General features: G+C 42.3%; 2 protein-coding genes across 2 annotated transcripts in view; one reads left to right on the top strand and one right to left on the bottom strand.

Moving 5' to 3' along the window:
• The window catches only part of hap1 (huntingtin associated protein 1), a 37608-nt gene extending 32787 nt beyond the window's left edge, over window positions 1–4821 (bottom strand). Inside the window, exons 1-2 of the mRNA XM_086032792.1 lie at window positions 4803–4821; window positions 4423–4564 (exon numbers count right to left, since the gene is read on the bottom strand). Coding sequence (XP_085888918.1) covers window positions 4423–4564; window positions 4803–4821 — 161 coding nt within the window. The remainder of the gene's footprint in view (window positions 1–4422; window positions 4565–4802) is intronic.
• jupa (junction plakoglobin a) lies at window positions 4503–27235 on the top strand. Its single transcript, XM_086033381.1, has 16 exons — window positions 4503–4691; window positions 15993–16028; window positions 16502–16669; window positions 16747–16997; window positions 19072–19310; window positions 19665–19866; window positions 20703–20847; window positions 21053–21156; window positions 21948–22286; window positions 23059–23211; window positions 23296–23415; window positions 23518–23668; window positions 23997–24118; window positions 24195–24234; window positions 24889–25027; window positions 26399–27235. Exons 2-15 carry the CDS (start codon window positions 16016–16018, stop codon window positions 25023–25025), a joined length of 2184 nt encoding a protein of 727 aa, XP_085889507.1. The 5' UTR covers window positions 4503–4691; window positions 15993–16015; the 3' UTR covers window positions 25026–25027; window positions 26399–27235.
• Window positions 27236–27282: the final 47 nt, after the last annotated feature.

Genomic DNA, 27282 nt, shown 5'->3' with positions numbered 1-27282 from the left:
TTCCCAAAACATTCGGCACGACGTACGACCGACACGTTGATAATTCACGTTCATTAAAGTTGGTAGAAAGAAGACCGTTTTTGACACCAACATGTACCGTATCTTTCACACCCACCCAACACTTGCATGGAAATTTCCCCTCACAAAGTTTAGTCAGTCAAGAGTAAGAAAGTAACTACGTTACAACGAGTCTAAACGTGCTAACTGTAAAATGTCACTAAGGTGTCTAAAAAGAGAAAGATGTCATACTTGCATGTTTCTTTAATTCGCGTCTGTTGTCGGATTACAGTCAGCGTTGAAGTTTCCCTCAGTAACACTCCAACTCAGCTGTCACAGCGGCTCGTTCGCTTTGTGTTCCATTTGGTCACTGTTGTAGGGCATTATGGGTACTGTAGTTTTTTTTTACATAGCAGGACGAGTAAAGTGAGTAAAAGTAAAGTGCACGGGAAGCGGTATACGAACTGGATGGATGGACGGATGCACGGAATGACTGACAGGCAGACAGACAGACGGATAGACAGACGGATAGATAGATAGATAGATAGATAGATAGATAGATAGATAGATAGATAGATAGATAGATAGATAGATAGATAGATAGATAGATGGATGGATGGATGGATGGATGGATGGATGGATGGATGGATGGATGGATGGATGGATGGATGGATGGATAGATAGATAGATAGATAGATAGATAGATAGATAGATAGATAGATAGATAGATGACAAGGGACACTTTTCCTTCGCTGTCGACCTCTAGTGTTGCTAATCGGAATGACAAAGTATCCCACTCATTACAATAATACTTACAGACTTTTGATATTTTCTTTAAAATTATACTACCAATAATTTACCTTTAACAGTTGAGTAGATAATATTAAAGCTAATGTTTATATATATTATACAGTATTTTACTTTTTCTTCATAATATAAACACAACAATGTGTGCAGGATGAACAAAACCAAACTATTTTAACTGCATTGCATTTTTTTTTATGCACACCTGAATATTAAAATGAATTGTGGTGCAAAGTTTCTAATATTTTTGCCTGGATGTGTTTTTTTTTTTAATCTTGAATCAGGAGTTAGTCAATCAACACTACAAACATCAATGAACTATGGGAGTGGCTCCAGAGGTCAGCTGTCTAAATGGTTCACAGTGAGCAGGCAACATAGCCTTCCTTGTGTGTGGTCACTTTGTAAGTAATGATTAATAATTCACCACAGTCTCCATAGATCTAGCTAGTGGCTTCAGGCCACTTCCTCTCCCAAGGACAATGGGACCATTTCCTGCGGGTGTGAGGCAGAAGAGTTGAAGGGGCAAAACAGACCACTTTTAAATGGGTGTCCAGTGAGACACACATGACTGAACATATTTGTATATGGTCTGATTTTTTACAGGTTTACAGTTAATTTCCACATTAATACATCATCTGTATGGTTGCACTGCAGCTGACACAATTTACACATTCAATAGAATGACCACACCATCAAAAATTGGAGGCAGTCTTTACCATGTAAAGGCTGTTATATATAAGAAATAGTTCATACAATGGTGGTACTCATGCACATGGCATTAAAGATAAAGTATATCAGTAAAATGGGAGCACAAGTGGGACCACAAACACAAAACCACACTGTACAACTTAAGAGTAGGCCTATTGTTTTGAAAATATTTACACCCCTGAATCAAAATGACCAGGCTAATTTTAATTTCATTCTATCTTTACATTTACTAATTCTGGTAAATGCAATGGCCCACATAAAGAGTGACCCAGCGTGCCTTGACCCCTCAATTCATGTCTCTGAAGGACAGACGATGACTGCCACAAAGGGCCCCAGGAAAGCACTGAGACATTGTGGTCGTGAGGCCAATCATACTGACATAAAGCAGGATAGTGCTCACACAAACTGATTTTTAACATCTTAAATGGTTTTTAAAGTGGGAGACGCCACACATGTGAGGTTAAAGCTGGCTTGGGAATGCCTCGGGATCCCCCAGGAGAAGCTGGACAATGTGGCTGGGGAGTATGTTGTAAGACCCATGACCTGTGACTGACACCAAGCTTTCTGACACTGCATAGGCAGCACATGATGGTCTTGAGATTTCATTGTATCCTGTGCCAGATATAGTAAAGCAGCCCCAGAACATAACTGAGTCTCCGCAGTGTTTCACACTAGGGACAGTGTTTTCTTGTCATGCTTGATTTTGTGTCTGTGAACATAGGGCTGATCTGATTTTTCTTTCTCGTCTTGTTATTGGAACTTACTCCCAGAAGCTTTGTAACTTGACAATGCAGTTTGTCAAATTCCATTTGAGCTTTTCTATATTTATTTTGAACAGTTGTGTCATCTTTGGTTGTCTCCCAAGAAGTTCACTTTGGCTCAATTAATGAGATGGTTCAATCACACACCAATGTACCTTGACCTTGGAGTTCATCTTTAATCCCTTTGGATGTTGTTGTGGGCTCTTTTGTTACCATTCGTATTATCCATCTATGACTTGTCATCAGTTTTCCTCATGTGGCCACATCTAAGGAGGTTGGCTTTAGTCCTATGGATCTTAAACTACTGAATATGTGCAACTGTAGTCACAGGAACATCAAGCGTCTTGAGATGATCTGATAATCTTTACCTTAAACATGCTTGTCTATATTTTTCTTACTAATCTCCTGAGACAACTCGCTCCTTCACTTCCTCTGGTCCATGTTTAGTGTGGTACACACCATGTCACCAAACAACACAGTGACCACTTGTCACCCTTTAAATGAGCAAACTGACTGACTACAAGTTTGAAGACACCCGTGATGCATATTAGAGGTTACAATGGTTGAAAATGTCCCTCCTATGGTCAAATTATTTTCAATCTTTTCTAAGGGTACAATAGTTTTTGTCCAGGCCTGTTTCAAGTCAAATCAAGTCAGGTTTTTGTAAAATAATTCTGTACAACGACAAGTTGATTTTCATTGGTAATGAAGTCCGATTTTTATTGGTAATTTGTATAAATATTTTTATTTATTAGTTCTTTTGGCAGATTGTTGTTTTTTATTTCATTAAGAGAGGAGTACCACTAATTTTGTACGAGTGTATAAACCCCATTCTGTACTATAATCCAGCCCGCCGAGCATGTACAACAGCAAAAGTAATATTTCAATTTTATGCATTTTGCTATTTTGTAAGGGATTATGTAAAAGTGTAAAACTTGAGAAAACACACACAGAGAATTTTAGAATTGCGTTGTTACTGTCTTTTTATTTATTTACATCGTATGGTGACACACAAGGGAACCTGTACCTTTAAAGGAGGAGAGGGAGCTGACGTGATTCTGGTATCAAAGAGATAGACATGAAAGGGTTGCAAGAGAGCATTCAATTTTATTAGTTGTTGTGGAGAGTAAAAAAAAAACCATGATTTACCCTCTTCTCTTCTTTACTGCATCTCCACAACTGTATATTAAATATGTTGACCTACTAGTGACACACAGGGCTGAAATGACGACTCAATGTTTCATTCATACAATCTTTTTTGTTGTTGCCCATTTATTTTTAAATAACACAATAGTAGGTCACATTGACCCTTAAAATGTTTGTTGCACCAAACAAAGTGATGTCTGATATCAAGGATGTGGAATAAATGTGCAAATGGCTTGCCGTATAGCCAAACACGAGAAACGCACTATACGGCAATATACACACGATAAAAATCGATGGTATCACCATGAATCAAATGAGTAATTCCTTTCCCGACCGTGGTGACTCACTCTGCTTGTCTGGTTTCGTTGGTACTCCATCGAGGTGTGGTTATGATGAGCACACTACTTGTGCATCACACGCCGTGTCAGCACTACGTCTGCGTGCGTTGTTTCTGTTGTAAAGCGAAACACTAGTGGCAAGTGCTAGAGTCACTTAACACGTACAAGTAAGAATTCATTTGTACTGTCAATTATAAACCTGGAAAAAAAAAACATATTCACCTCGCTCACTAACTGAGGTGGGCGGGGAATCAGTAGACAGTGGACAGATTTGCTGCAAGATGACAGGATAATCAAGACTTAAAAATAGGTCCTCCGTGAGCAAAACAACATAACGTAGAAGTTACTGCAATCTGCTGAAATACAATAATACATCATAATAATCGTATGTGCCCAGTCACGTCACAAAAATGAAGTTATATTTAAATAATTTTTAAAATATATAATGTGGTTGTGCAACTAGTTCAGGGTGTCCCCCGCCTACTGCCCGAAGGCAGCCAGGATAGGCTCCAGTACTCCCTTGTGAGGATAAGCGGTATAGAAAATGGATGAATGGATAATGTGGGTGTAATAAACATTAAATGACGTGGAAGCCAGTATTGTTTTACCGAGGTAACACACTCCTATACAACAGTTCCAGTCAACAATGAAGGCGGCGCAATACGTACATTGCGCGAGCAGCAGTCTTGTGGCAGGCAGGGTGGGGTCGCTGTGAAGGGGGCGGAGTCTGCTTGGAGGTGACGCCGCCGCTTGGTCTCTCTTGTGCGTTGAAGTGAGTGAGAGTGAGGACGTTGCCTTCCAACAGCAGTGCTGCGGGGAAGAAGGAAAGAAAGAAAGTGGCGGAAAGTTGCGGAGAATACAAGACAGTGTGCCGTCCTGACGGAAAAGCAAGCCTTCCTTGGAATAATCTCCAACGCTCGTCTGTAAAACTCAACAGGTGAGTTTCGATCGCCAAATTAACCATTCTCCTACTGTGCTTCCTTGCCTTGTTTTTCACTGTTTCTGTGAATGGGCACCTCGAAACGACTTGATATATAACTACTCGTACGTCTGTTGGAACAATGCATTTCGACGTGTTGAACATTTCAAATGAAGCTTTATGCTTCTGAAGCCCTCCGTTCATTTCCGCATGGCTCGCACTGGCTACAATTTGAGCTGCAGTCATCGACACTTTACCATTGTTTTCTCCCGGTCACCGTGTTCCAGACTTATCTCTGTTGATTTTTTTTGTGTGTTTCGGCTCAGTATCGATTGTGAGTTGACGTCACTTGTCAATAAAGTCGCACCATGGTTAGCGCTCGCAAAGTTCACTGTGTGCGCGTGCGCGTGTGGCAGGTGAATAAGTGGAAGCTATTTCATGTAATCCTTTCTTATGCGAATGTTTCAATACTCCTTTTTTGTACCTATCTTGCTACTTCGTCGTGTAGAATAGTGGCTCGGAATGCCTTTTTACGCCTGAACATTTTTGTCTGTGCAGCATGTGAGTTTGTTGTACTCCCTATATAGTTAGTATTACCAAGTAGTATTTCTGTAATGTGGTTGGTATTTTCGGGGAAATGCAATCGGAGAGAACGAGGGTTGAAAGGACAAAGACAGAGAAAAAACAGTAAACGCAAAAATTGGGGGTGGGGCAACATAGTAATATCAAATAGTATATAACTATTGTAATGTTACATAGGAGTGGGGTTCCATTTTGTGGACTGGTTTAACTACAAATATAGTTTACAGAAGAGTACACACTGTACCTGTCAATGTCAACAACAGGCTGAAGTAATGGTTTGTTGAAATAACATTATTGATAATTACGATTTAATGTGTGATACTTTTTTCAAGGTCCTCAAGAAATGAATACATTTGTACTACAATCAGTAATATCAGACTTATTATGCCTAAAGATTTTGGTCTATAGGTTAGGCTTATGCTAAAATAAAGGCAAATGAACATTGAGTAATGTTAAATACATTTTAATTATACGTTGTTCTCAGAAATGGTGGTCCACCCCTGGCAAGTTTGAGAGTAAATATTTTTCCCTTTAAAATCAATCACCAGATTTTACTGTTTCCAATATTGTATAGATCATGCAGAACAAAAACAAGTTGACTGAGGTTTGTGCTGTTACTTGTGTGTGAAATTAGTTTGAGCAGTGAATAATAGCCACTGTGACTACTTGTGGTTTGTGGCATGCTGACACCCCCCATGTAAACAAGAGCACTTTAACTCTTAAAACGCATCAGTTTCAAAAACAGTTGTTAGCAATAAACTGGTAGAATGAAATTACATCACAATACCGTTTAATCGAGTTCCACACTGAAGAGACCATACACTGTTTAGAAACTGAAACTTTTGAGATTTATTAGTCACAAATCACTATTGATAGTTCTGGTAATTTGTACCATTTTTTCAATTGAACATCTTTGTTTGAATGTAGTGAAGCTGTCATGTGTAAAAATAATAAATTGAAAAATAATTTTGTACTTCAGCGCTCAGTGTTTGGTGTCCATGTAACATCCATAACACCAAGTAGAGTATGACAACAATCTCCTGCGAACCAAGGGCTGAGTGAACTCTATTTATTCATACACAAGTTAATAAATCAGATTACAACACTTGAACTTTTCATGTTTCATGAAACAATGATAAATATATATATATACATATATATATATATATATATATATATATATATATATATATATATATGTGTGTGTATATATATATGTGTGTGTGTGCATATATATATATATATATATATATATATATATATATATATATATATATATATATATATATGTATGTATGTATGTATGTATGTATGTATGTGTGTGTGTATATATATATATATATATATATATATATATGTATATGTATATATATATATATATGTATATGTATATGTGTGTATATATACATTCTGTACAGAAGTAAGGGTAAATATATAAACATATATATATATATATTAGGAGTGTAATGGTACGCTAAATCACATTTTGGTTCGGGTTTTTGGAACGGCTCGGTATATTTTCGGTACAAAAAAAATGATTTTTTTTAAAAATGTGTATTTTTTGAAAAGATGACAAGTAAATGATACATTTTTTAGAAAAAATAAGTAATAGCGAACCGTTTGGGTGATATTCTAAGAAATTACACCAGAATAAAAAATACACTAACAATAAAGATCTCTTGATTTTGTAAATTATTAAGACAATGAAATCTTTAAACACTCATCAGCAAAAGTCTATGACACACCTAAGTATTCACGTTAAACACAAGTTGTCATTACAGTACATGTATACACTTTTTGTGATTAAAAAAAATACATACAATAACAGTTACAATTATTGCTAACTATACTAAAACTCTTTTTATAATGAAAAAATACAGTAACTTTAAAAAGTTTTTATGAAATTGTATACATTTTTTAGGCATTGAAATCTTTGAATGCTCAACAGCATATTGTAACGAATTGGGTTATCTGTGTTGTGGTCGGATTTGTGTTTTGCTGTGTTGTGATGTTTCCGAGGATCGTGAATGCACCGTATGGCAAGCGAGTGGGGCAGCGGAGAAAGAAGAGCGCGAGCAGTTGTATGGAAAATGTGATGGTCATTTTAACCACTGAGACGAGACATATTACGAACAATAGTCTGGAGATTAATTTGTTTTCAAAATAATGGGAGCCTCTAAATCAACCCGCCCCCCACATTTGACCTCAACAGCTAATTCCATATCAGGAGCGTGACACATCAGTAATACCTGACACTAGATAATGAATCATCCCCTAAATGGTCTTACTACAAGTCCTACCCACCCAAACGTCTCGCGCTGCTGCCAAACTGGCCTTGATATTGTTGCTCCAGGCTTGACAAGAAAACATTTTTCCAATCCTGCTTAGCGGTGGCCATGGGAGCACACATTCCTTTCATTTAGCTTCAAGAGTAATTCCACTGAAATCAGCATCGAGCCGAAAATTACTTTCATCTCATCCGCCTTTTTCGATGCGATTAAGTCATGTGGCATCCAACTTTTTACATCTGTTATAGTAAACTCTGGCTAGGTCTGCCGTCTAATGAGATTTTATACTAGTTTTATCAAATCACATCATCTTTAGTGGCGTGAAACACAAGCCACGCTTTACTGTTGTCCTTTTGTTCGCAGTATCTGCAAGCGACACCATCACTAAGTAAGTGTTTTTAATGGAGTCCATTTCTTTGCTTGTCCAGTTCAGGTTGTTGAAAACATGTCTGGATGAAGAGTTGGGGTGTCAGTAGTACGCCGTGTCTCTCCTGTAAGCCAACCCTTGGCCGAGTAGTGCAGCAGCAGACGAGCCCCCGGTCTGAAAGCTACACCCGTCTGCCCTCAAAAGAGGAAGATCGGGGTGGGGGGTAGATGGGTGCTGGCAGCGCAGTAGGGGGTGACTTGCTTTAGATTTCACAGATACAGCTGTGGCGGTACAGTGATAATCTCTCCCCTCCTGCTTAATTCCCTCATACTGTCCTACATTAGCAGAGCAAGGGGCCAGGAGATCCTTGCATTTATAAATAGGACTACACTTTGCAAAGGGGATTACTATACGGCCTATAGCGCAACCTCTTTGTTTGCTTGGAATAATGCATTTTCCTGTGGCTTCAGTGTCTTCCCCCCCTCCCTTGTCGGTGCACAATAATCGTGCGTGAGTGAGTACGTTCCACGGGCTCAGTTGCAGCCCAGCGTACATGTCGCGTGGCCTGTTGTGTGTTTGCATATCACCTTGCCTATGTGCTCTGCTGTTCCCACAGAGCAGGAACGCAGAGAGATAAAGTTTCTGGACGACTTCCAGGCCTGACTTGGCTGCAGGTGGTTTTTACCGCCGTCAAAGTGTAGGATACAGCGGGAGGAATTCCTGTGGATTAAAATGATATTTCCATCCGCCAATTTCCAGCTCCCAAAACAAATGTACAGCATACCTCACGATTTCCAGTGATATAATTGAATCTAAAATTAATTGCCATGTCTGTAAAGTGAATTAGTTTCGCTTAATTCTGCCTTTCCAAGAATATGTTCTATGGAGGCCCACTAGTTGAAACAAGGCATTCTGATAAATATTGCGTTTGTGGAATAAGTTAATCCACTCGAATTTAGCCATCTCTGGGGGCGGCCATTTTGTATTCTGCCGACTGAAAATGACATCACATTGGTGATGGTGATGATGATTGGGAAGATATTCTTGAAAAAAATATTTGTGTTCGCTTCCGCCTTAAGCAAAAGCTCTGTCCAAACTCCCGGGGGGCCATCAGGCTGACATGCCAGAAATATCCACCTCTGCTGCTTTCTTCATGAATACGTTAGCATTGCTGTCATCCCGAGTCGTGTATCCAAGCCGGAGCGAGTAAACTTGATGCTAAATCTTTTGCATGTATTATATATTTTCGGATTTCATTTACTTGGCCCCTTTGTTCTTGTCGTTTGCTTCTGCTCCTCCTCATCTCCTAATTGGGGAGAGAGGGGAGCACTAGGGCGTGGTTTTGAAATAAAGGGACACCGTCCGTCCTGGTTGGATAAGAAATATGAAAACGCACCAGCATCGCAAATGTAAAGCTGGCTTTACATCTAAACAAACATACAGTAGTATCACTGCTGAGTTTGAATGTCCGACTCGTGACTCGTAGTTTTTAACAACAACATTTTTTGGTTTCTTTTCAATATGTTGGATAAACCTTTCTAAACTGTTTATGTTGAATTGATTTGCTGCTGTGGTTTTGAGTAAGCTTTGTACTTATCAGCTGAACTGAACTGGACACCAGCGTTGCATTCTTGAAGCTGCCATTCCACTTTCACCCTGTTCTGGCGGACAACCCCGTCCGGCTCTATTGAGATTGTGTTCTCCCTGAAAAATTCATCATCTGTCAGATGGCCTCAGTGTGCAGCCACACACTGATGCACAACAGTGCTGGTTTGAGCTCAACGTGCGTGTGCGTGCGGTTCCCATACATGGCTTCCTTTGGCCACCGCACTTGGCTTGTGAGCACAGACGTTTCTGCTTCTTTGCTTGCAACCAATAGAGACACTTGAATCCCAGGTTGTTTTTCACTCTGACAGCAGTACTGGGACAATACTGCTACTCTTTTCCATTCTTTAACACAGTAACGCTCTGTGTTCAATCAAATACTTTGTTCCTCCTCTTTTCCTTCCGACCTGTAGCCAAACAATTGGTGGGGTGGGACATGATGGAACATTGCACAGAAATCCTCTTCATCTTAAAATTCTGCAAGTGGAGAGATCAACAATGCACTGTGCAAAATTGAGGTTTGGTGTTATGTTGTGGAATTTAGTCATTTGATGACTTCCTGATACAGAAGAAAATCTTGCAACATCACAGCTGAGTTGTCAGCTTTCCAGCTAACAAAGTGATAAATGAAGGCTCAAGAACCTCTGTGCTTGGTCAACAGCCGCCCGCTGCAACTCACGGAGCGGAATTTGACATCCAGTGCGTAGAGAAGAACTTGCGGTTGGCTCAAAGCGTTGTCATCCATGTTTACCTTCAAGTATTTCCACATGGCTGACATGTCTGCTACCTTGGATGTCATGGGCACAGTTAGTTTTACGCAACTTCAAAGAGATAAAAGAATTCTCCTTTGTGTCCCACAAGGGAGATACGTGTATTGTAGCTTTAAGAAAGGGGAGGGCGTTATACGTATTTCTGGGTTCAAAGTGGAGTGTCTGATATACTTGAAAGAGTTGAAAGGGAGTGGCTGACAGCCGGCGGTGGAAACTGGAGCGCTGAATGTTCAAAAGTTGAAAAATCTGATTGTAGGCCATGTGACAGCGCGCACATTTGCAGCAATGTTCAGGTAAATTCTGGCATTTTAGGCTCTGGCAGTTTTGTTTTGCTTCAGACTAGTCAGTCAGACAGTCAGACTAGGTTGGGCAGTCATTAGAGAAGTGGTGCCTGAGTGGATGTGTCAGCAGTGTCAGGAAGGCAAGATGGCATCTCTCCATCATGGCACGTCTTTGCATCCCTCACCAAGCTACCTAACTCTCAACTCTAGTGAGCACAAAACAAACACAAATCTGGATCATCTATCTCATGAAACAATCAGCAGTGCTTAGTCTGTTTCACTCCGTTCCAGCAAATTGTACGATTTGCTGTGGCTGGCATTTTATTTCTTTGCTATTTGAAGGCTCCCAAAATGACTGACATGGACTTTTCAGTATAAATTTATTGGGGTTCCAGTCACAGTGGTATGGTTGAGGCACAGTCGCCTGTTGATTAATCAACAGACAGTTGTGCAGCGGAACAAAGTGATTATAAAGGAAAGAAAACGTGCAACAAAAAAGAAGACGATTAAGTGCCATTTAGATCATGCTGAGGATTACGAAGGCACTGCTTCTAGTTGCTGTAATCACTCATCTGTGAAAAGGCAAGTCTACTCAGGATTTACCTCATGTCGCCAACATGTCGTCCATGCGGCCAACTCAACTGAACTTTGTGGAAATGTGGCTGTGGTGGGAACACACGGAAAAGCAGTCTTGTGGCTTTTTTGCTAACGCAAACTTGGGAACAAAGTGGAACACGGCAGTAGCCCTCGGATATGTACAGTACATTATGTGACTGTTTCGGGAGCCCTCGCGTGAGCCGTGCAAATGAAGCCAAATGCCGTCCTTCTCGCCATTTCTGTCCTTCTTTATCAACCTCATGTAATCTGAGACTGCACAACACATGGGGCCCCTCCTCCGAGACAACTCGCATTTCCTTTGATTCACAATAGATTGCCCTTCACGCTATTTTCCAGCCGCCAAACCGCTTCTGTTGGCCACAGTCAGTCAACCAAGTTTCAGTGGCACAGTGAATGAACTGACAGAAAGGACAGCTTACTTTTTTCACTGGTGTGCTTGAGTGTGTTGTTGGGAATGCTTTCAGATCAGCCAGCGAAGGGGAGCGAGTGTTGCTCTGCCTGCCACTTTTAGACGCATTTAATTTGTGCGTTGCACAATCGTCCATCAGAGTGTCATTTTCCATTCTTTCCCCGCGCTCTTGGCGTCTCGCTCTTGCTGTCTTCTGGTTTCCATCATGTGTCTGTTATAGTTAGCAAAACTCTCTCAAACAGTGTTTTTCAAAAATTAAGGCCAGCCATTGTGAAACACGGCCATCACATGATTCGCCCATAAGCGTGTCTCCAAAGTTTTGTGTCGATCAACATTTGCTAAAGTGCAGCTTTTTTCTGTTAAATGTCTCCTCTTGGATCCCGCACTGGTGTTAGGTCATTTCGACCACTTCCTGTCACCCGCCACAATGAATCCATTAGCTGTGCATCACTTCACATCCTCCCATATTGATTGTTAACAAACATCTATCCAGTTAACCCTCTCTCGGTCCGTTATATTGCTGAAGCTGCTGTTGCGCTTGACTCGGGCATGTGGCTTTGGGACTGAAGGATGTTTTGTGGTGTGTAAAGATGTAGCCTCCCTAGAGAGCTGATGTGCAGATAGTCAGTCTGCTGTGTCAAGAGGACTGGACCGTGTGAGTGTGTGGTGTTGCGTTCAAGTCATCTTGGAAACTGTAAGAGATTTTTGGGTTGTATGTCAGGGGTGTGCATGTGGGCTCCCGAATGGGTCAGGAGTGGCGTGTTTGTGGAGCCAGACGATCTGTCTAATACTTGATCTGTTTTCGTGCAGATGGTGCGAGCATTACAGATTCCTGGTAACATAATCTGCTTTATTTGCATGTCAGTCTAAACATGACATTAGAAAGCCTGTTAAAAATCAAAACCAAACAAGGCGACTTATTAGTGTGGTTTGCTGTTGTTGTTGTGATCAGAGAAAAGCCATACGCAATATTTTCAAGCCTGAAAATGTAAACATTTCAAAATGAAAGTGAAACTGAAACAACACAATTAAATGAAAATGGAAGGTATTCTGTACAAACGAAGCAGATGTGCATGCAGTGCTAAGTATGGGCATGCTTCATATCGAAAACAAAATCAGCAACCTCTGATGCCATTCTGAACCCACCTAGAAGCCTACAACGGGAATTTGAAATGCCACGTTAATGCGGGTTTCTTTATTGACTGGAGCCACGCATGCATGTTAAAACATTTTGTATTTCAATGTTGCTTTTTGCAGGTCCTCATGAACACGAATCTTTGTGTATGCAATCAAAATCTCAAAGGAAGACTTGTGCTGTTTTGAACTAGATTGTTGTTGTTTTTTTTTGTTCGATCATCCGTCCTAACATTTACTATCAAATGTGGCTCGATTGCCCCCAAAATGGTGGCTACCTGTTATACTTAGTTGTATTTGAAAAGAAACCAAATGATACTTTTGTTATGCTAAGCTAAATCAAAACTGTTCCAGTAACATATTTGGCATGACACCAGTTTCTTTCTCAAATAAATAATATACAATATACCTCCCTCCCAGTATGTTTAACATGATATTTATTTTAAAAATCATGCTGAGAAAAAGCATGAAGAGAAGAGACGGTAATGTTCAAATGCCATGTCATTTTAGCCCATTCTTGCCAAAACTTGTAGGAGTGTGACTAGCAAATCATTGCAGTATGTATGTTGGGATCCACTCTGAAGTGGAAGCAGCATATGAATGCTCCAACCCCCTGGGCCTCCTGCTCGAGCTGATTCATTCCTGCTGTGACAGAAAGAAGCGCTTAGACCAGCAAAGTCCAAATCTGGCTCACTGGAATGCCTTTTAATAAGTACACTCAGTGTGGAAATACGTACACACGTTTTGTTTTCTGAGAGACTTTAACGGATAAATTGCCGGCGCTTGAGTGAGGCCTTCCAGTCAGCTTTTAGGTGTATTATTCCCAATCATTCCACGCGTACACCCCCACACGCTGATGCCACACCCCTATTGAGAGCTTGTCACCACTGGGGAGCGGGGAGACACTCCCTGTCTAGCATGCCTGAGTGAAAGGCAAAGCACTAAGTTTGTCATGATTAAGCACATCATGAGCATTTCCATTGTTACTCAAGTGCCTTCAAAAATGATTGAGCAAGCCGTCGAGATTAATTTTAGGAAGCCAGGTTTGACGAGGGTGAAGGACATGAGCAGCGCACAGTCCAAATGTGTTATGTCTGTGTGGAATGTCACGGTAGCGTTTTAGCAGCCCCGCTGAGCGACGTAAGCCAAGCGTTTCTGTTGCAACTTGTTCACCTGCAGCTTCCACTTCCCATCTGCCCCGCTTTTGCGTTCCACTCCAGAGAAGCCCCTCATCTTGTGCTGTACATGGAGGACATTGCTCAACAAGGCAGTGGGAGTTTTCCTTCTTAGTAAAGCATGTCGCTTTGTGTATTATTGTGCAATTATGCATTTGCTGTAATTGTGTTGATGGAGCAATATACACTCAGCATGAAATGAGATCACTGATTAACTGGAAGAGAGCAAAGTCCAGTCAGAAGTACATGAGAGTGAACTTGAACTTTGATTTTATTATTATGTTACTCTTGTTTTTTAGCTTGGATCACTGTGGGTAGCAAATGAGAGCAACTCCCCCCCCCCCCCCCCCTTATCCACATGCAAGCAAAGCAAGCCGTTTTTTTGCCACCAGATGGGTCAGCAGATAAAATCTCCACCGTGGACCACTGGCCATGCAGAGTTTTGGTTACCGAGGTGATATGCGGGTGTGTCACAGCATTTCACTGAACCCACTGACTCGCCCTGGGAAAAAAAAAAAAAAAAAAACTAAGCGCCAGGAAACTTGTGTTGTTTCCATTGCGGTTTATCAGTAAAATGTTTCTGTGGATGCATATCTCTGGGTTGATAAACAGACTTTGGTCAGTTACCACTTAATGGGCAAGAGGCCACACCCAGTACAAGTGATTTATACTCACATGAGTCATGTAGCATGTTGGTGCAAGTAGTCAAGAAGCCTGGTTAGGCAGGATCTGCAGCTCCACACAACTGCTGAGATGCTGCTCCAGGCAACAGGAGTCCACAGAGAGAAAACAAGTAGCTTTCTTTCCAAACGATAACAAGTTGAATTATTACGACCCTCTGCGTGGAGTACTTTGAAACCCACGTAAATTTTGATTGGAAAAAAATATGGCATCATTACCTCAAATATGGGCAAAATGCTAACTTGGCTCGTGTTTGTACAGTAGACCTACACACTCCAACCAAATATTGATTCAGTATGAATTTGTTCACAGATGTATTGTATGCGAAGTGGTGGTATTTTATTTGATTTAGAAATTGTAAGAAGCATTTCAGTGTAGTTTTGTGACTTCTCAGAAGTCTTGAGAAGACATCCAACGTGTGAAGTCTTTTTTGTGTCTGTTTAAGCAACGACTTTATTCTTTGTACGCGCTAACATGCAATGCTCAAGAGTCAAAGACGAAAACGGCACAGTGGCTGCGTTATCAGTCCAATGTCTGAGGCAGAGTGCTATTAAAAATGCAGATGTTTCTGTGATGAGCAAAGATTCTGTGGTGGATAATGTCACAGCTGCAGAAATGGGCAGGAGGAAAACATTCCTTGAGGCCTGCTACTTTTTGGCCAGACGAAGAAAGTCTTCTTTTATGTGATTAAATAAAACAGTAGGATGGAAAGAATTAGCTTATTAGCTAGACTGTTGTTGTGCGCTGCTACAAGCAAGACGTTTTGATCTGGAAAAAGGTGATTCGTGAAGACGGGAAGTCTTTACATCAGACATGCTCTGACAAATGTCTGTTACGTCATCTGGAATGCGGATAAAACACACTTTTCGCATTTCCAAAAATCCCAGTGATGTCTGATCTCTTGTTGTCTGGTGAGTTATTTCTGTTTATCAGTCAGTGGTTTCTAAAGAGTAAGTTGCAGACGTTGGAGAGACAAGCTTGGGTGCGACATTCACAATCACATTACACATTTCACTTACTGTCTATTCACATGCACACATGTACACACGCTGACGCGAAACCAGTAGGACAGGTTTCAGTTTGCGATGTGTCAGCAATCGGCTGCTCTGCTCCCACAACTTTTTGGGCGTAGGCCCGAGGTGAGAGGTCAGCAGGGCCAGCTAGCATTCCTAATTTGCAGAAGCGTCTAATCTCAGTCTCTCTGACTTCTCTCTTACTCCCTCATGATTTGCTCTTGTTAGCTGAAGGGGTGGACACATTTTTCAATGCACTGTTGTTTGAAAAAAAAAAAAAAAAAAAAAGGGAGACTTGTGTGCTCGCGACACAAATAAGATGAAGTGTGCCGTCATTCATGCAGAACAAGTACTTCATGTCTGATATTCCTGGTCTGTTTTTTTTTTTTCCTTCAGGTTTTTGACTACAGGAGGCAAGGATGTCCATGCAATGTAAGTCTCATTTTTAATTATTATCCCCATCTTTTGCGCGTCTCCAATGTTTCATTCATGTTTGTGTCTTCCCATCAGTACAATTCTTTGATGAGGATCCATATCAAATATTGATGGCGATCATGATGCGCCATCCAAGTCATGTTATCATTCATTTAGCTACTTAACACTTTGATGAATTATGATTTGATGATATGATTTGTAATATAAAGATTTTTTTAATTAATTAATATAGGCGAAAACAACTTTTAAATAGCTGTCCACTGTAGTGACCATTGTGCTTGGAAGGGTTAATAGAACCTAAGAATAAAAGCTGATTTGATCAAATGTCATTTTGTGGTTGATTGAATTGCAACATAATGGAGAAGCACAAAAATAATGACATTTCCAAATGATGGAAGCCACAATAGAACACTTTGGTCTGACATTGGGGGCCTCCTGCCTGTGTGTGTGTGTGTGTGTGTGTGTGACAGTGGGTGAGCTCGATGGCGGGGTCGCGAAGGTGACGGAGTGGCAGGAGACGAGATACGCATATGACTCGGGGATCCAGTCTGGAGCCAACACTGTCCGAGATGACGACGGCGACTTAACCACCTCCAAGCAGTACACCATGACCACCACTGTCACAACAGAACCGCCGGGTATGACACGAAAAGGTCCAACCGTCTGGTGCGGCCTCTTGGCTATTGACGCGATGAGCGCCGTCATTCGTTTCCAGACTCGCAGTACGTGCTGACCAGAGGCCAGCGGGTGCGGGCCGCCATGTTCCCCGAGACGCTGGAGGACAGCACGACCATCTTGACGACGACCCAAACAGATCCGTCCCAGTTGACCAACGTCCAGCGGTTGGCGGAGCCCTCCCAGATGCTTAAGGCAGCAATCGTTCATCTGATCAACTACCAAGATGACGCGGAGCTCGCCACACGTGCTGTGCCTGAGCTCACCAAACTGCTCAATGATGAAGATCAGGTACATATTATTGGCCAAGTGTATTTGACATTTTCTGCTCAAATTCTGTATTACCGAATCTCAACATGATTTCCTGAATTGAAAAAGAAGTTTTGCAGTTAAAGGGGAACTCAACCCCCAAATTTCCTTTACAAGATTATGTTCTAAGCAGGCCCACAAGTCTAAACATGGCATTCTGATAAATATTGCCTTTGTGGGATATGAGTTAAGCAGTAAAATCCACCCGTTTTTGTTTATCTAAGGGAGTGGCCAGTTTGCCACTTGCTGTTAACTGAAAATGACATCACAGTTGCTCAGGGCTCTGCTAATGGTCGTTACCTGAGGCCTGAGCAGTTGTGATGTCATCTTCAATCAAAAGAAAGTGACAAAATGGCCGCCCCCTGAGATGGCTAAAAATGGTAGGATTTTGCTGCTTCACTCATGTTCCACAAAGGCAATATTTATCACAATGCCGTGTTTAGACTAGTGAAGGCACATATAACACGTTACAAAGATTGTTTGGGGGTTGACTTCCTCTTTAGAGTATTGTAAATTCCTCTTATGTGGACAAGGACAGTCAGGTCACTGATTAACTTTCAAGCGCTTATTGAATGGGACAGACGTGCGTTGGCCAATTCTTGCACATTTCATTTACCGTACTAAGAAAACCATACACAAGGTAAATATTCAGCAGCAACAAGTTACATATTCAATGTTATCACAAGCTCCACAATAAACCATAATCATAAATGTCATTGTCTACATGTACTCACCGCGTTGTGAGCTGATGTGGAACCTTTTTTGCGGATCTCATTCGCATGAAAAAGTTGATGTGCAATGCTTTTACACTTGGCAACGCTTCCTCTAATGACTGCTGCCTGTTTTCCATCTCAGCCTTGATGTACACGGAAATCAAATGAGAAAATCAATCGCTTTTTACAATCTGTTGTGAATTGTACAGGTTTTTCCTAGTGCTGGCATATAATGTATTTTGCTGTAAAATCTTTTCTCAACTCAACTCAAATTTATTTATAGAGCACTTCAAACAACCACTGCTGCATACAAAGTGCTGTACATGGAGTCAAACGTAGTCATACAATAACAAAGAGAGTGAAAACAATCAATTCATAACACTAAAACAGTAAACACCATAAAACATTAAAACAATGCAGAGTCTTCTGCTGGTTTGAAAGCCAAAGAATAAAAATGTGTTTTAAGATGAGGTTCAAAGATGGACAGAGAAGGGGCTTGCCTAACGTTTCCCGGAAGGTCATTCCAAATGGAGGGGCCGGCAACGGCCTCTGAGCCTGTGCTTAGCAACACCAGCAGCCTGACCTACTGGAGGAACCAGGAAGGTGTTAAAAGGGGTGGAGGAGCTCAGAGTGGCATGGTGGGGTGAGGCCATTTAAAGGTTTGACATTTTAGCTTTAGTTCCCCTTTTAAGGCACAATACAGCAGCACTACTGTACAGTTTCACTTTCAGCTTGTCGCTAAGTACCAGTACAGTGATAATACTTTCTAAAAGCAGTTTGTCTTTACATTCCCCCCCTCACAAAACTGAAACATATTGATGTAATTTCAATTTACTGCAAAAATTGATTTGGTACACAAAGAAACTGGAGTACCTGGAGAGAAGCCACTCAGGCATGGCGAGAATATGCAAACTCCACAACCTCTAAACTGTATAGACAACCTGTCAAACAACAGCAAAACAAAAGTTTTCCTTTTTCTTTTCACCACATTGGTGGTTTGCAAAAGTACCGTAATTTGTTTATCAGGAAGAAATGAATAATCTGCCATTGAAGGAAGTATTTTGATCCCGACTATAAAGGGCAACAATGTATGAACATCAAGAAATGCATTCCCAAAAACACACAACTACAAAGTGCTTTTGAAACACACTCTTAAAAGGGATTTAAAAACAAAGAACGGCAATAACTTCGATATCCGCTCGGATGTGACTCGGTCCAGACCCGGAAGGCGGTCCACCATTTCAAGATGGCCGCCCTGTATTCTGTATTGAAGGGTTGCTGGACACTTTTGCATTCTCTTTCACTCTCATGTCAACCAATGGGACTAATGCTCTTTCCATCAGGTGGTGGTCAGCAAGGCAGCGCAGATTGTCAACCAGCTAACACGCAAGGAGGCGTCCCGCCACGCGCTGATGCAGTCGCCTCAGGTGGTGTCTGCTGTGGTGCGAGCCATGCAGAACACCAACGACATGGAGACGGCCAGGGCCACGGCCAGCATCCTCCACAATCTCTCGCACAAAAGGGAGGGCCTGCTCTCCATTTTCAAGTCTGGCGGCATCCCTGCGCTTGTCCGCATGCTCAGGTACTCGCCGCATGGCCTTCATGTGCACTTGCACCGGCAGGCTGATGACATGTGACACCATGAGTGGAGCAGCCCAGCCTTTTCCTGTTGTTTGAAGCGTTGCTGTTCCAAAGTTTGAGTAAACGTCCGTAACACATGCAATGTAAGAACTTTCCTTGCACCCTAGAGTGGTCGGACGATGTTTATTTCCGAGCGGGGTGATGGGACACTAGCTTCTCACGATGTTTTTACCGCTCCAATGTATACTTTGATTTCTATTTATCACAGAGGCTTCGAGGCTTAATTACACTCGACATGTGTAGGGCAGTTGTTCCTTCCTGGTACTTTATCCCATCCCTCTGCGATGTCCCTCAGCTCTCCCATGGAATCGGTGCTCTTCTATGCCATCACCACCCTGCACAACCTGCTCCTGCACCAGGAGGGAGCCAAAATGGCTGTCCGCTTGGCTGACGGCCTGCAGAGGATGGTCCCCCTTCTGAAGAAAAGCAACCCCAAGTTTTTGGCCATCACTACCGACTGTCTGCAGCTGCTGTCCTACGGCAATCAGGAGAGCAAGGTGCGTTTATGTGCGTGTGGGCGTCACGGCGGACTGTCCGCATTGTACAAAAGCAAGTATACACTTAACATCTGTCGAGCGCCGTACTTTGTGGTGCGTGTATGCATGCGTTGATTTGGGTGTGGCGTCTGTACACAATACAGGTTCAGTCAGGTTTAGGTGTGGTTTATAGAATCAAATGTGTAATGTGAAATTACTCTGCATGCTTGGACAGGTCACAGCTTTGTTCAAAGTGTACACACTGCATTCCTTTAAGAGGGAAGTCAACGCCAACATATTTTATTCAAGAATATGTTCCCAGCAGGCCCACTAGTTGAAACAAAACATTCTCATTAATATTGCATTTGTGGAATATGAGTTATGCAGCAAAATCTGCCTGTTTTTAGCCTTCTCAGGAGGCGACCATTTTGTCACTTTTGTCGACTGAATATGACATCACAACCGCTCAGGGCTCAGGTAACGACCAATCACGGCTCAGCTTCAGAAAACAGGTGAGCTGTGATTGGTCATTACCTAAGCCCTGAGCAACTGGGATGTCATTTTCAGTCGACAGAAGTGACAAAATGGCCGCCCCCAGAGATGGCTCAAAACGGGTGGATAAACTCTTAATTCCACCAACGCGATATTTATCAGAATGCCTTGTTTCAACTAGTGGGCCTGCGTAAAACATATTCTTGAAAAAGCTTGACTTGACTTCCCCTTCAAACAGCGTTGGCGTTTAAGAGTGTGAAGTGAAGTTTTATTTACTAAATATACACCTCTTCGCATATTCCTTTCTATCCATCCAGACATCTATTTATCTGTCCGTCTATATGTTTAATATGTCTTTGTCACAGCTCATCATCCTTGCCAACGGGGGTCCCGAGGGTCTTGTTCACATCATGAGGAACTACAACTACGAAAAGCTGCTGTGGACCACAAGCCGTGTCCTCAAAGTCCTGTCCGTGTGCCCCAGTAACAAGCCTGCCATTGTAGAGGCTGGTGTGTGAGAAATGTCTTTTCAGTGTACACACACACACGCACACACACACCTGTGAGCATAAGCCAGTTATGCAGGTGTGGCGACTCTTTGTTAATGGAGACGTGGATAATGGCTTCTCATGAACCGCAAGGTTACACGACAGCACATTTTATGAGATGGTGTGCTTGTGAGCTGATCCATGTCTGTGTCGGTTCCCTGCTCCAGGTGGGATGCAGGCTCTGGGTAAACACCTGACTGGCAGCAGCCAGCGTCTGATGCAGAATTGCCTCTGGACACTCAGGAACCTGTCTGATGCTGCCACCAAGCAGGTGTGTTTTCTCTTGTAGACTAATGTTCCCCCTGACAGAGCACGGCCGAGGCACAAGTGAACTAAGCACCTTCTCAGGGCCCCGAGGGCCCCGCCACCACGATGGGGCCCCCCACGAACAATTAACAGTCAGACAAGACTGGAGTCGTATTTTTTTTTTTATTATTATTTTATTTTTGGAGGAAGAACTGAGCAATCCAAAAGTTAAATGTATATTTTATTGTATTATCTTTTTATCTAAAACTCTGTTCTTGTACAGCTTTTTAGGTCTCATTATTCACTCTCCCAGTGTGCTTTTATTACTTGGAATAACATACAACCTATATTTATTAATTAATGTTTAGGTTCAGCAACAGGCAGAATAATTTTCAGAAACATCAGATCTATGAATTAAAACACATGGTAAAGTATTATTGCACAAGCTTTTATAGGCCAAACTTAAAAAAAAAATCTCAACAAGCTGATTTGCTCGAAAAAAAAAGGATATATATATATTTTTAATCAGTGTAAAAATACTTTTAAGTACATATAAAGCTCTGATTAAAATTTGCTGTTGACCAGTGTAATCAATATTATTGGCAGAAATAGAGGGCCCCCAAAAAAATTTTGCTTTGGGCCCCACGGAGGCATGGCACAGCTCAGATCCCTCGATAAGTACAATTTGAGATTATGAATTGAGGACTTGCATTTGAGGGGTGGCAGATAAGACGAGTCCCAAGAACCCCTACAATCAGATATGAATCATTTCTTGTTGTTTTTCACGTGACAATATATCTCTCTGACGTGTTTCAGGAGGGAATGGACAGCCTGCTGCAGGTGTTGGTCAACCTGCTGAGCTCAGATGACATCAACATGCTCACCTGTGCCACCGGGATCTTGTCTAATCTCACATGCAACAACGCCTACAATAAAACTCTGGTCACCCAGAGCAACGGCATCGAGGCGCTGATCCACGCCATCCTGCGCGCCGGCGAGAAAGAGGACGTGACCGAGCCCGCCATTTGCGCTTTGCGCCACCTGACGTCACGCCACCAGCAGGCTGAGGTGGCACAGAACGCAGTGAGGAGGCACTACGGCATCCCGGCCATCGTCAAGCTCCTCAACCAGCCCTACTACTGGCCAGTTATTAAGGTAGCGCGAGCAGCGGAATGATAGAGAGTCATTTGCGCCGGCAAAGTGACTTGTGCCTAAGTCAAGAGTTTGCTCAAAGAACAAATCTTGTTAAAACGCAAGTCAACCCAAACATATTTTTTTCAAGAATATGTTGCCAGCAGGCCCACTAGTTGAAACTCGGCATTCTGGTTAATATTGCGTTTGTTGAATATGAGTTAAGCAGCAAAATCCAGCCGTTTTTAGCCATCTCGGGGGGCGGCCATTTTGTCACTTCTGTCGACTGAAAATGACATCACACACCCTCAGGTAACGACACATCACGGCTGACCTGTTTTCTGAAGATGAGCTGTGATTGGTCGTTACCTGAGCCCTGAGCAACTGTGATGTCATTTTCAGTCGACAGAAGTGACAAAATGGCCGCCCTCTAAGAGGGCTATAAACAGGTGGATTGCAATATTAATCAGTATGCCTTGTTTGGTATGCCTAGTGGGCCTGCAGAGAACATATTCTTGAAAAAAAGATGTTTGGGTTGACTTCCCCTTTAACTCATTCACTGCCAGACATTTTCAGACACCCTTTTACCCTACGTTTGAAAAAATATATAAATAAGTTCCTGGGATTGAGTGGCTGGACTGTGAAAAGACAAACAGTGAATGAGTTAAGGTACCACTGAAGATAATATCGAATATTATATAAACCCCCAAAAAGTATACCCGCAAGTACATTTGGGCCTTTGTTTTCCCACAGTGAGCAGTGGTGTGACTTGTTTCTTTGTTTTCCTGTCTTGAAGGCTGTGGTGGGCCTGATCCGTAACCTGGCCCTGTGCCCGGACAATCAGGCCCCGCTGAGGGACGCGGGCGCCATCCCCCGCCTGGTCAACCTGTTGCTCAAAGCCCACCAGGATGCCCAGAAACACGGCTCGACCAACCAGCAGACATACCAGGTGCATGATCCGACAGCTTTTAGCGGCCGCGCATGAATATTCATCCGAACATACATGTTCATCTCTTGTCACGTGTGTTGTCAGGATGGAGTGAGGATGGAGGAGATAGTGGAAGGCTGTACAGGAGCTCTGCACATCCTGGCCAGGGATCCTGTCAACAGAGCAGAGATCGCCAACCTGCAGACCATTCCTCTTTTTGTTCAGGTACCAGAAGCCAAACACTTTTTGGGTTTTTTTTTTCACTGCCTTCTTTTGTTTTGCCGGGCTGCTTTTTTTCTCATTCTAAAATCTCCTCGCCCTTGCCAGCTCCTCTACTCGCCAGTAGACAATGTGAAGCGTGTGGCGGCGGGCGTTCTCTGCGAACTGGCGCTGGACAAACAATCAGCTGAGGCCATCGATGGCGAGGGAGCGTCTTCTCCGCTGATGGAGCTGCTGCACTCAGACAACGAGGGCATCGGTAGGACACTTGACAGCACGCTCTGTACTCTTTTGTTGGTTTCAAACTAAGATGCCTTTACCTTTTAGTTTTTAATTACTGACTCATCAAAGAGAGCACATACTGGATGCAGTCCAATATGGGTTTTGTTGCCATTACAGGAACCATGTTGCTACTAGGTTGAGACAGCTTGTATTGACTCGGTCATGAAAATAGCTACTGAAAATAGCGATAAAGCAGATGCAGCGGGCCGCCTCATTGAAGTCTCCTTAACAGTAACTTTAGCGTTCCCAACAAGACCGTACGGTGACCGTGAACCGCTACCGTACTCTTTTGATTTCCTCCTCAGCCACATACGCTGCCGCTGTCCTCTTCCGCATCTCCGAGGATAAGAGCGCCGAGCACAAGAAGAGAGTTTCCAGGGAGCTCACACACTCCATGTTCAAGCACGACCCCGTCGCCTGGGAGATGGTGAGCGTGCGGCACGCCGACTTACAGACTGTACATGCCGAGCGGTCTTAGCTTACCTTGTCTGACCTTTCTGCAGGCCCACAACAGTGTCACCATGGAAGCACCCTACCAAGATGGTGAGGACATGTGACCGGAATGTGCGCACACAACACATTGCTCAGCATTAACCGCAAGATCATCATCAACATACAGTCACACACGGAGCCATCTTCCAGGAAACACACAGCCCCCAAATGTCAATTCTGCATCTGATTAGTCGGAAGCTCACTCTGGATTTACACATTTACTTGTTCCGTCTTCAATCAGCCACCATTTTTTTTTTCCTTTTTTGGGGGACTTTCTAGCACCATGCTAGAAAACGGCATGATTTGATACCCTTGATATGCAGCTTACTTTAAGGTCCACATACTAGTAATGTTCAGTCTTAGTTCTCACTAGTAAGACAATTCAGCGCACAAGTAGAATGACTGTGTGTATACTCGTCATGTTTTTCCACTAGTGTCCAGAAATGTCATAGAGTAGTGGAAGAAACATTCATAGTAAGTCAGCTGGTCTATTAGTGCGCTGAATTGTCTCACTAGTGAGACAAAAAGAGCATACTAGTACATGGTCCTTAAGCTGTATATCAAGCATATCAAATACATACTCCGTTTTCTCTCTTCCCCCCCCTGTAACCGCACATCAGAAACTTTTTTTCTTCCACCCTCGCAAAAACAACAGCAGCAGCTGGTGTCAATATCAAGATGGAAAATGTGCTCATGTCTTTGCAGAGCTGGACGCTCCTTTTCAAAACTTTGGCGGCTACGCAGGCGACATTCCCATGGACACCGTGGACACCAACTTGATGCATGACGATTACGCCACCAACATGGTCTACGACAGACAACAGCAGTTTGAGCCTTACTAAAGGTCAGCGCACCGCAGAAACACGAATGTAACTGCACCGCATGCCATAAATGTACTTGTCATTCATTATACAACAGCGCACGTGTACCGAGCATATCAGTTCCATAATAAATCGTCTCTTCGCACATAAGCAACACAAGGAATTAAACACAACAACATTCACTAGATTAGACATATTATGCAACTGTTTGTAAAATTTAAAATGGTACACGGGTCTTAATGAAAGGTCCAACATTTATTGGTCAAAATACACAATGGATAAAAAAAAAATCACAGCATACTTAACATCCACTCGTATCACCCTGGTTGAGATTACGGTAATCACCCACGAATAGTGAGGCCTGAGCCCTGTTGAGAATAACGGAAAAAAAGTGAGTAATTGATACCCTACGAAAAGGTTTGTAATTGCCTATACATGCCATAAAATGGTCTCAAAGCACTCTTTTTTTTTATGAGGCAGGATTGCGCCAAAACACTACTTTTCTAATAGACTGGACTTTGGAGACATGCGGTAGCATCACAGGGTAATTCAGAAATAGCACAAAAAAGCAATAGGTGACATTTTTCGAGATTTAAGGTCAATTGGTTCCCCCAAAAATCTGAAAAAGGGAGAATTTGTGTCAAATGTGGAGCTGGGGCGGTGGTCCGAGGCGAGCGGGTACGGCAGATAGTGAAGAAAAACGGCTAGCGTCCGTTCAAAGCGTTATTTTATTTTCACTCATGGAGGCGGCACTTCCTCACCAAACCTCTGAATTCCACTATATCAATTAATGTAGTGGATCTGTGCCTGTGGCGCATGCAGCGAATGTTGCCGACTTGCCGTAACAGTATGCTTTTTACAACATTATGTGCTGGTTATCAGAAGCCAATACTGTTAGCTAGCACTAACCTGTGCTAACACCGCAGCTCTGCTTACTTACTGGCTTTGAATCAGCCCTTGAAAACGGCGGATCTTTCAGCCAAAATGGGCAGAGAAAATTTGCGTGGCGGTGTTAATATGTAAATTTGACAAATGGCAAATAATGCACAAAACAAAAGATTCACTTTATGTGGTCAGGCCTCAGCCCTCAACTATACAAACAATTTCTGTAAAAGGAATTTTGAATCATGTCCCCTTTAAACAATCCCTACCAGCATTGATAGTCAGTTCACCTAATATTTCCCAATGACCAAAAAAGAATTTTTACAGCAAGGGGGTTCAGGAACCTTTGTCATAGTAACACATTTGATCTTTCAGATTAAAGACATCTACTCATTAATATTTTCATTCACTGCATTTTGAAGATGACTGAAAAATGTTTCATTCATCATAAATAACCTCCCCAAATATTTTCTTGCCTACTTTTTAAGGTCCTTTTGTTTCCTTTCCAACAGATGCCAGAGAGGAGAACTTTCCAAAAGTGGGCCGGCGGGCTACAATGGAACAAAGATCTTGATTCCTTTTATGTGTAATATATGCAATTATCAATGAGTACGGGACTCCTAATCTTAACAGGGCTTACATATGTTTTATATCCTAACATTGCTGAGGATCATTTACACACGCTGGAAAAAGAATGCGTGTACGTGTGCATAGAAGTTAAAGTGTGCGTTTGTGTGTGCGTTTCTGCTTCCGGGTGGGTAATCTATGCCAAAGAGATTTCATTTTGTGAACATCACATAGATTGCATTTTTGTTGACAACACTGCCGCAGGTGGGACAGTGTGAACCTGCGCATCGTTCTTTTCAAGGCCTTTAAAAGAAGAGTCACTTTTGACAATACAGCGTCAGCTTTCTACCACTGTAACCCCAAAGTGTCAGACACGCAGTGCTCGAGTTTGCCACACCCGCAGAGAACAAATGGGGCAGGAGACACGCCTTTACATTGAGGAGAGCAAATGTTGTTAAACGAGATGCTTCATTTTATCAGTGGTTTCTCACATTTTATTCTTTTATATTTTATGGGAAAAGGATTGCGTACTTTGCTTCGCCAGAATAACAACACGTGTCAGTTTTAACCGAAAAGAAGAGCTTGTGTGTCTGTAACTATTTCCAATTTGATGTCAAAAGTCTGATTGACACATTGCTTCAACAGATTGACTGATTTCTTTTTTGTGGATTTAATATAGTCGGGACGCCAGCTGGAGAAACACTACTGACAGGGAAATTTGTACTTACTAAGAGTTTTTACTGAAATTTTGTTAAATAAAATTAAAGGATATATTAAACCTACTTGTCCATGTTTTTTATTTTTTTAGTTGGAAAGAAGTGAATTGCCT

Source organism: Filicampus tigris, chromosome 6 (genome assembly GCF_054856515.1).
Source record: "Filicampus tigris isolate MCC_2025a chromosome 6, RoL_Ftig_1.0, whole genome shotgun sequence".
Taxonomy (NCBI): domain Eukaryota; kingdom Metazoa; phylum Chordata; class Actinopteri; order Syngnathiformes; family Syngnathidae; genus Filicampus; species Filicampus tigris.
The sequence above is the reverse complement of the archived record's forward strand: the minus strand, read 5'-3'. Positions and strand labels throughout refer to the sequence as shown.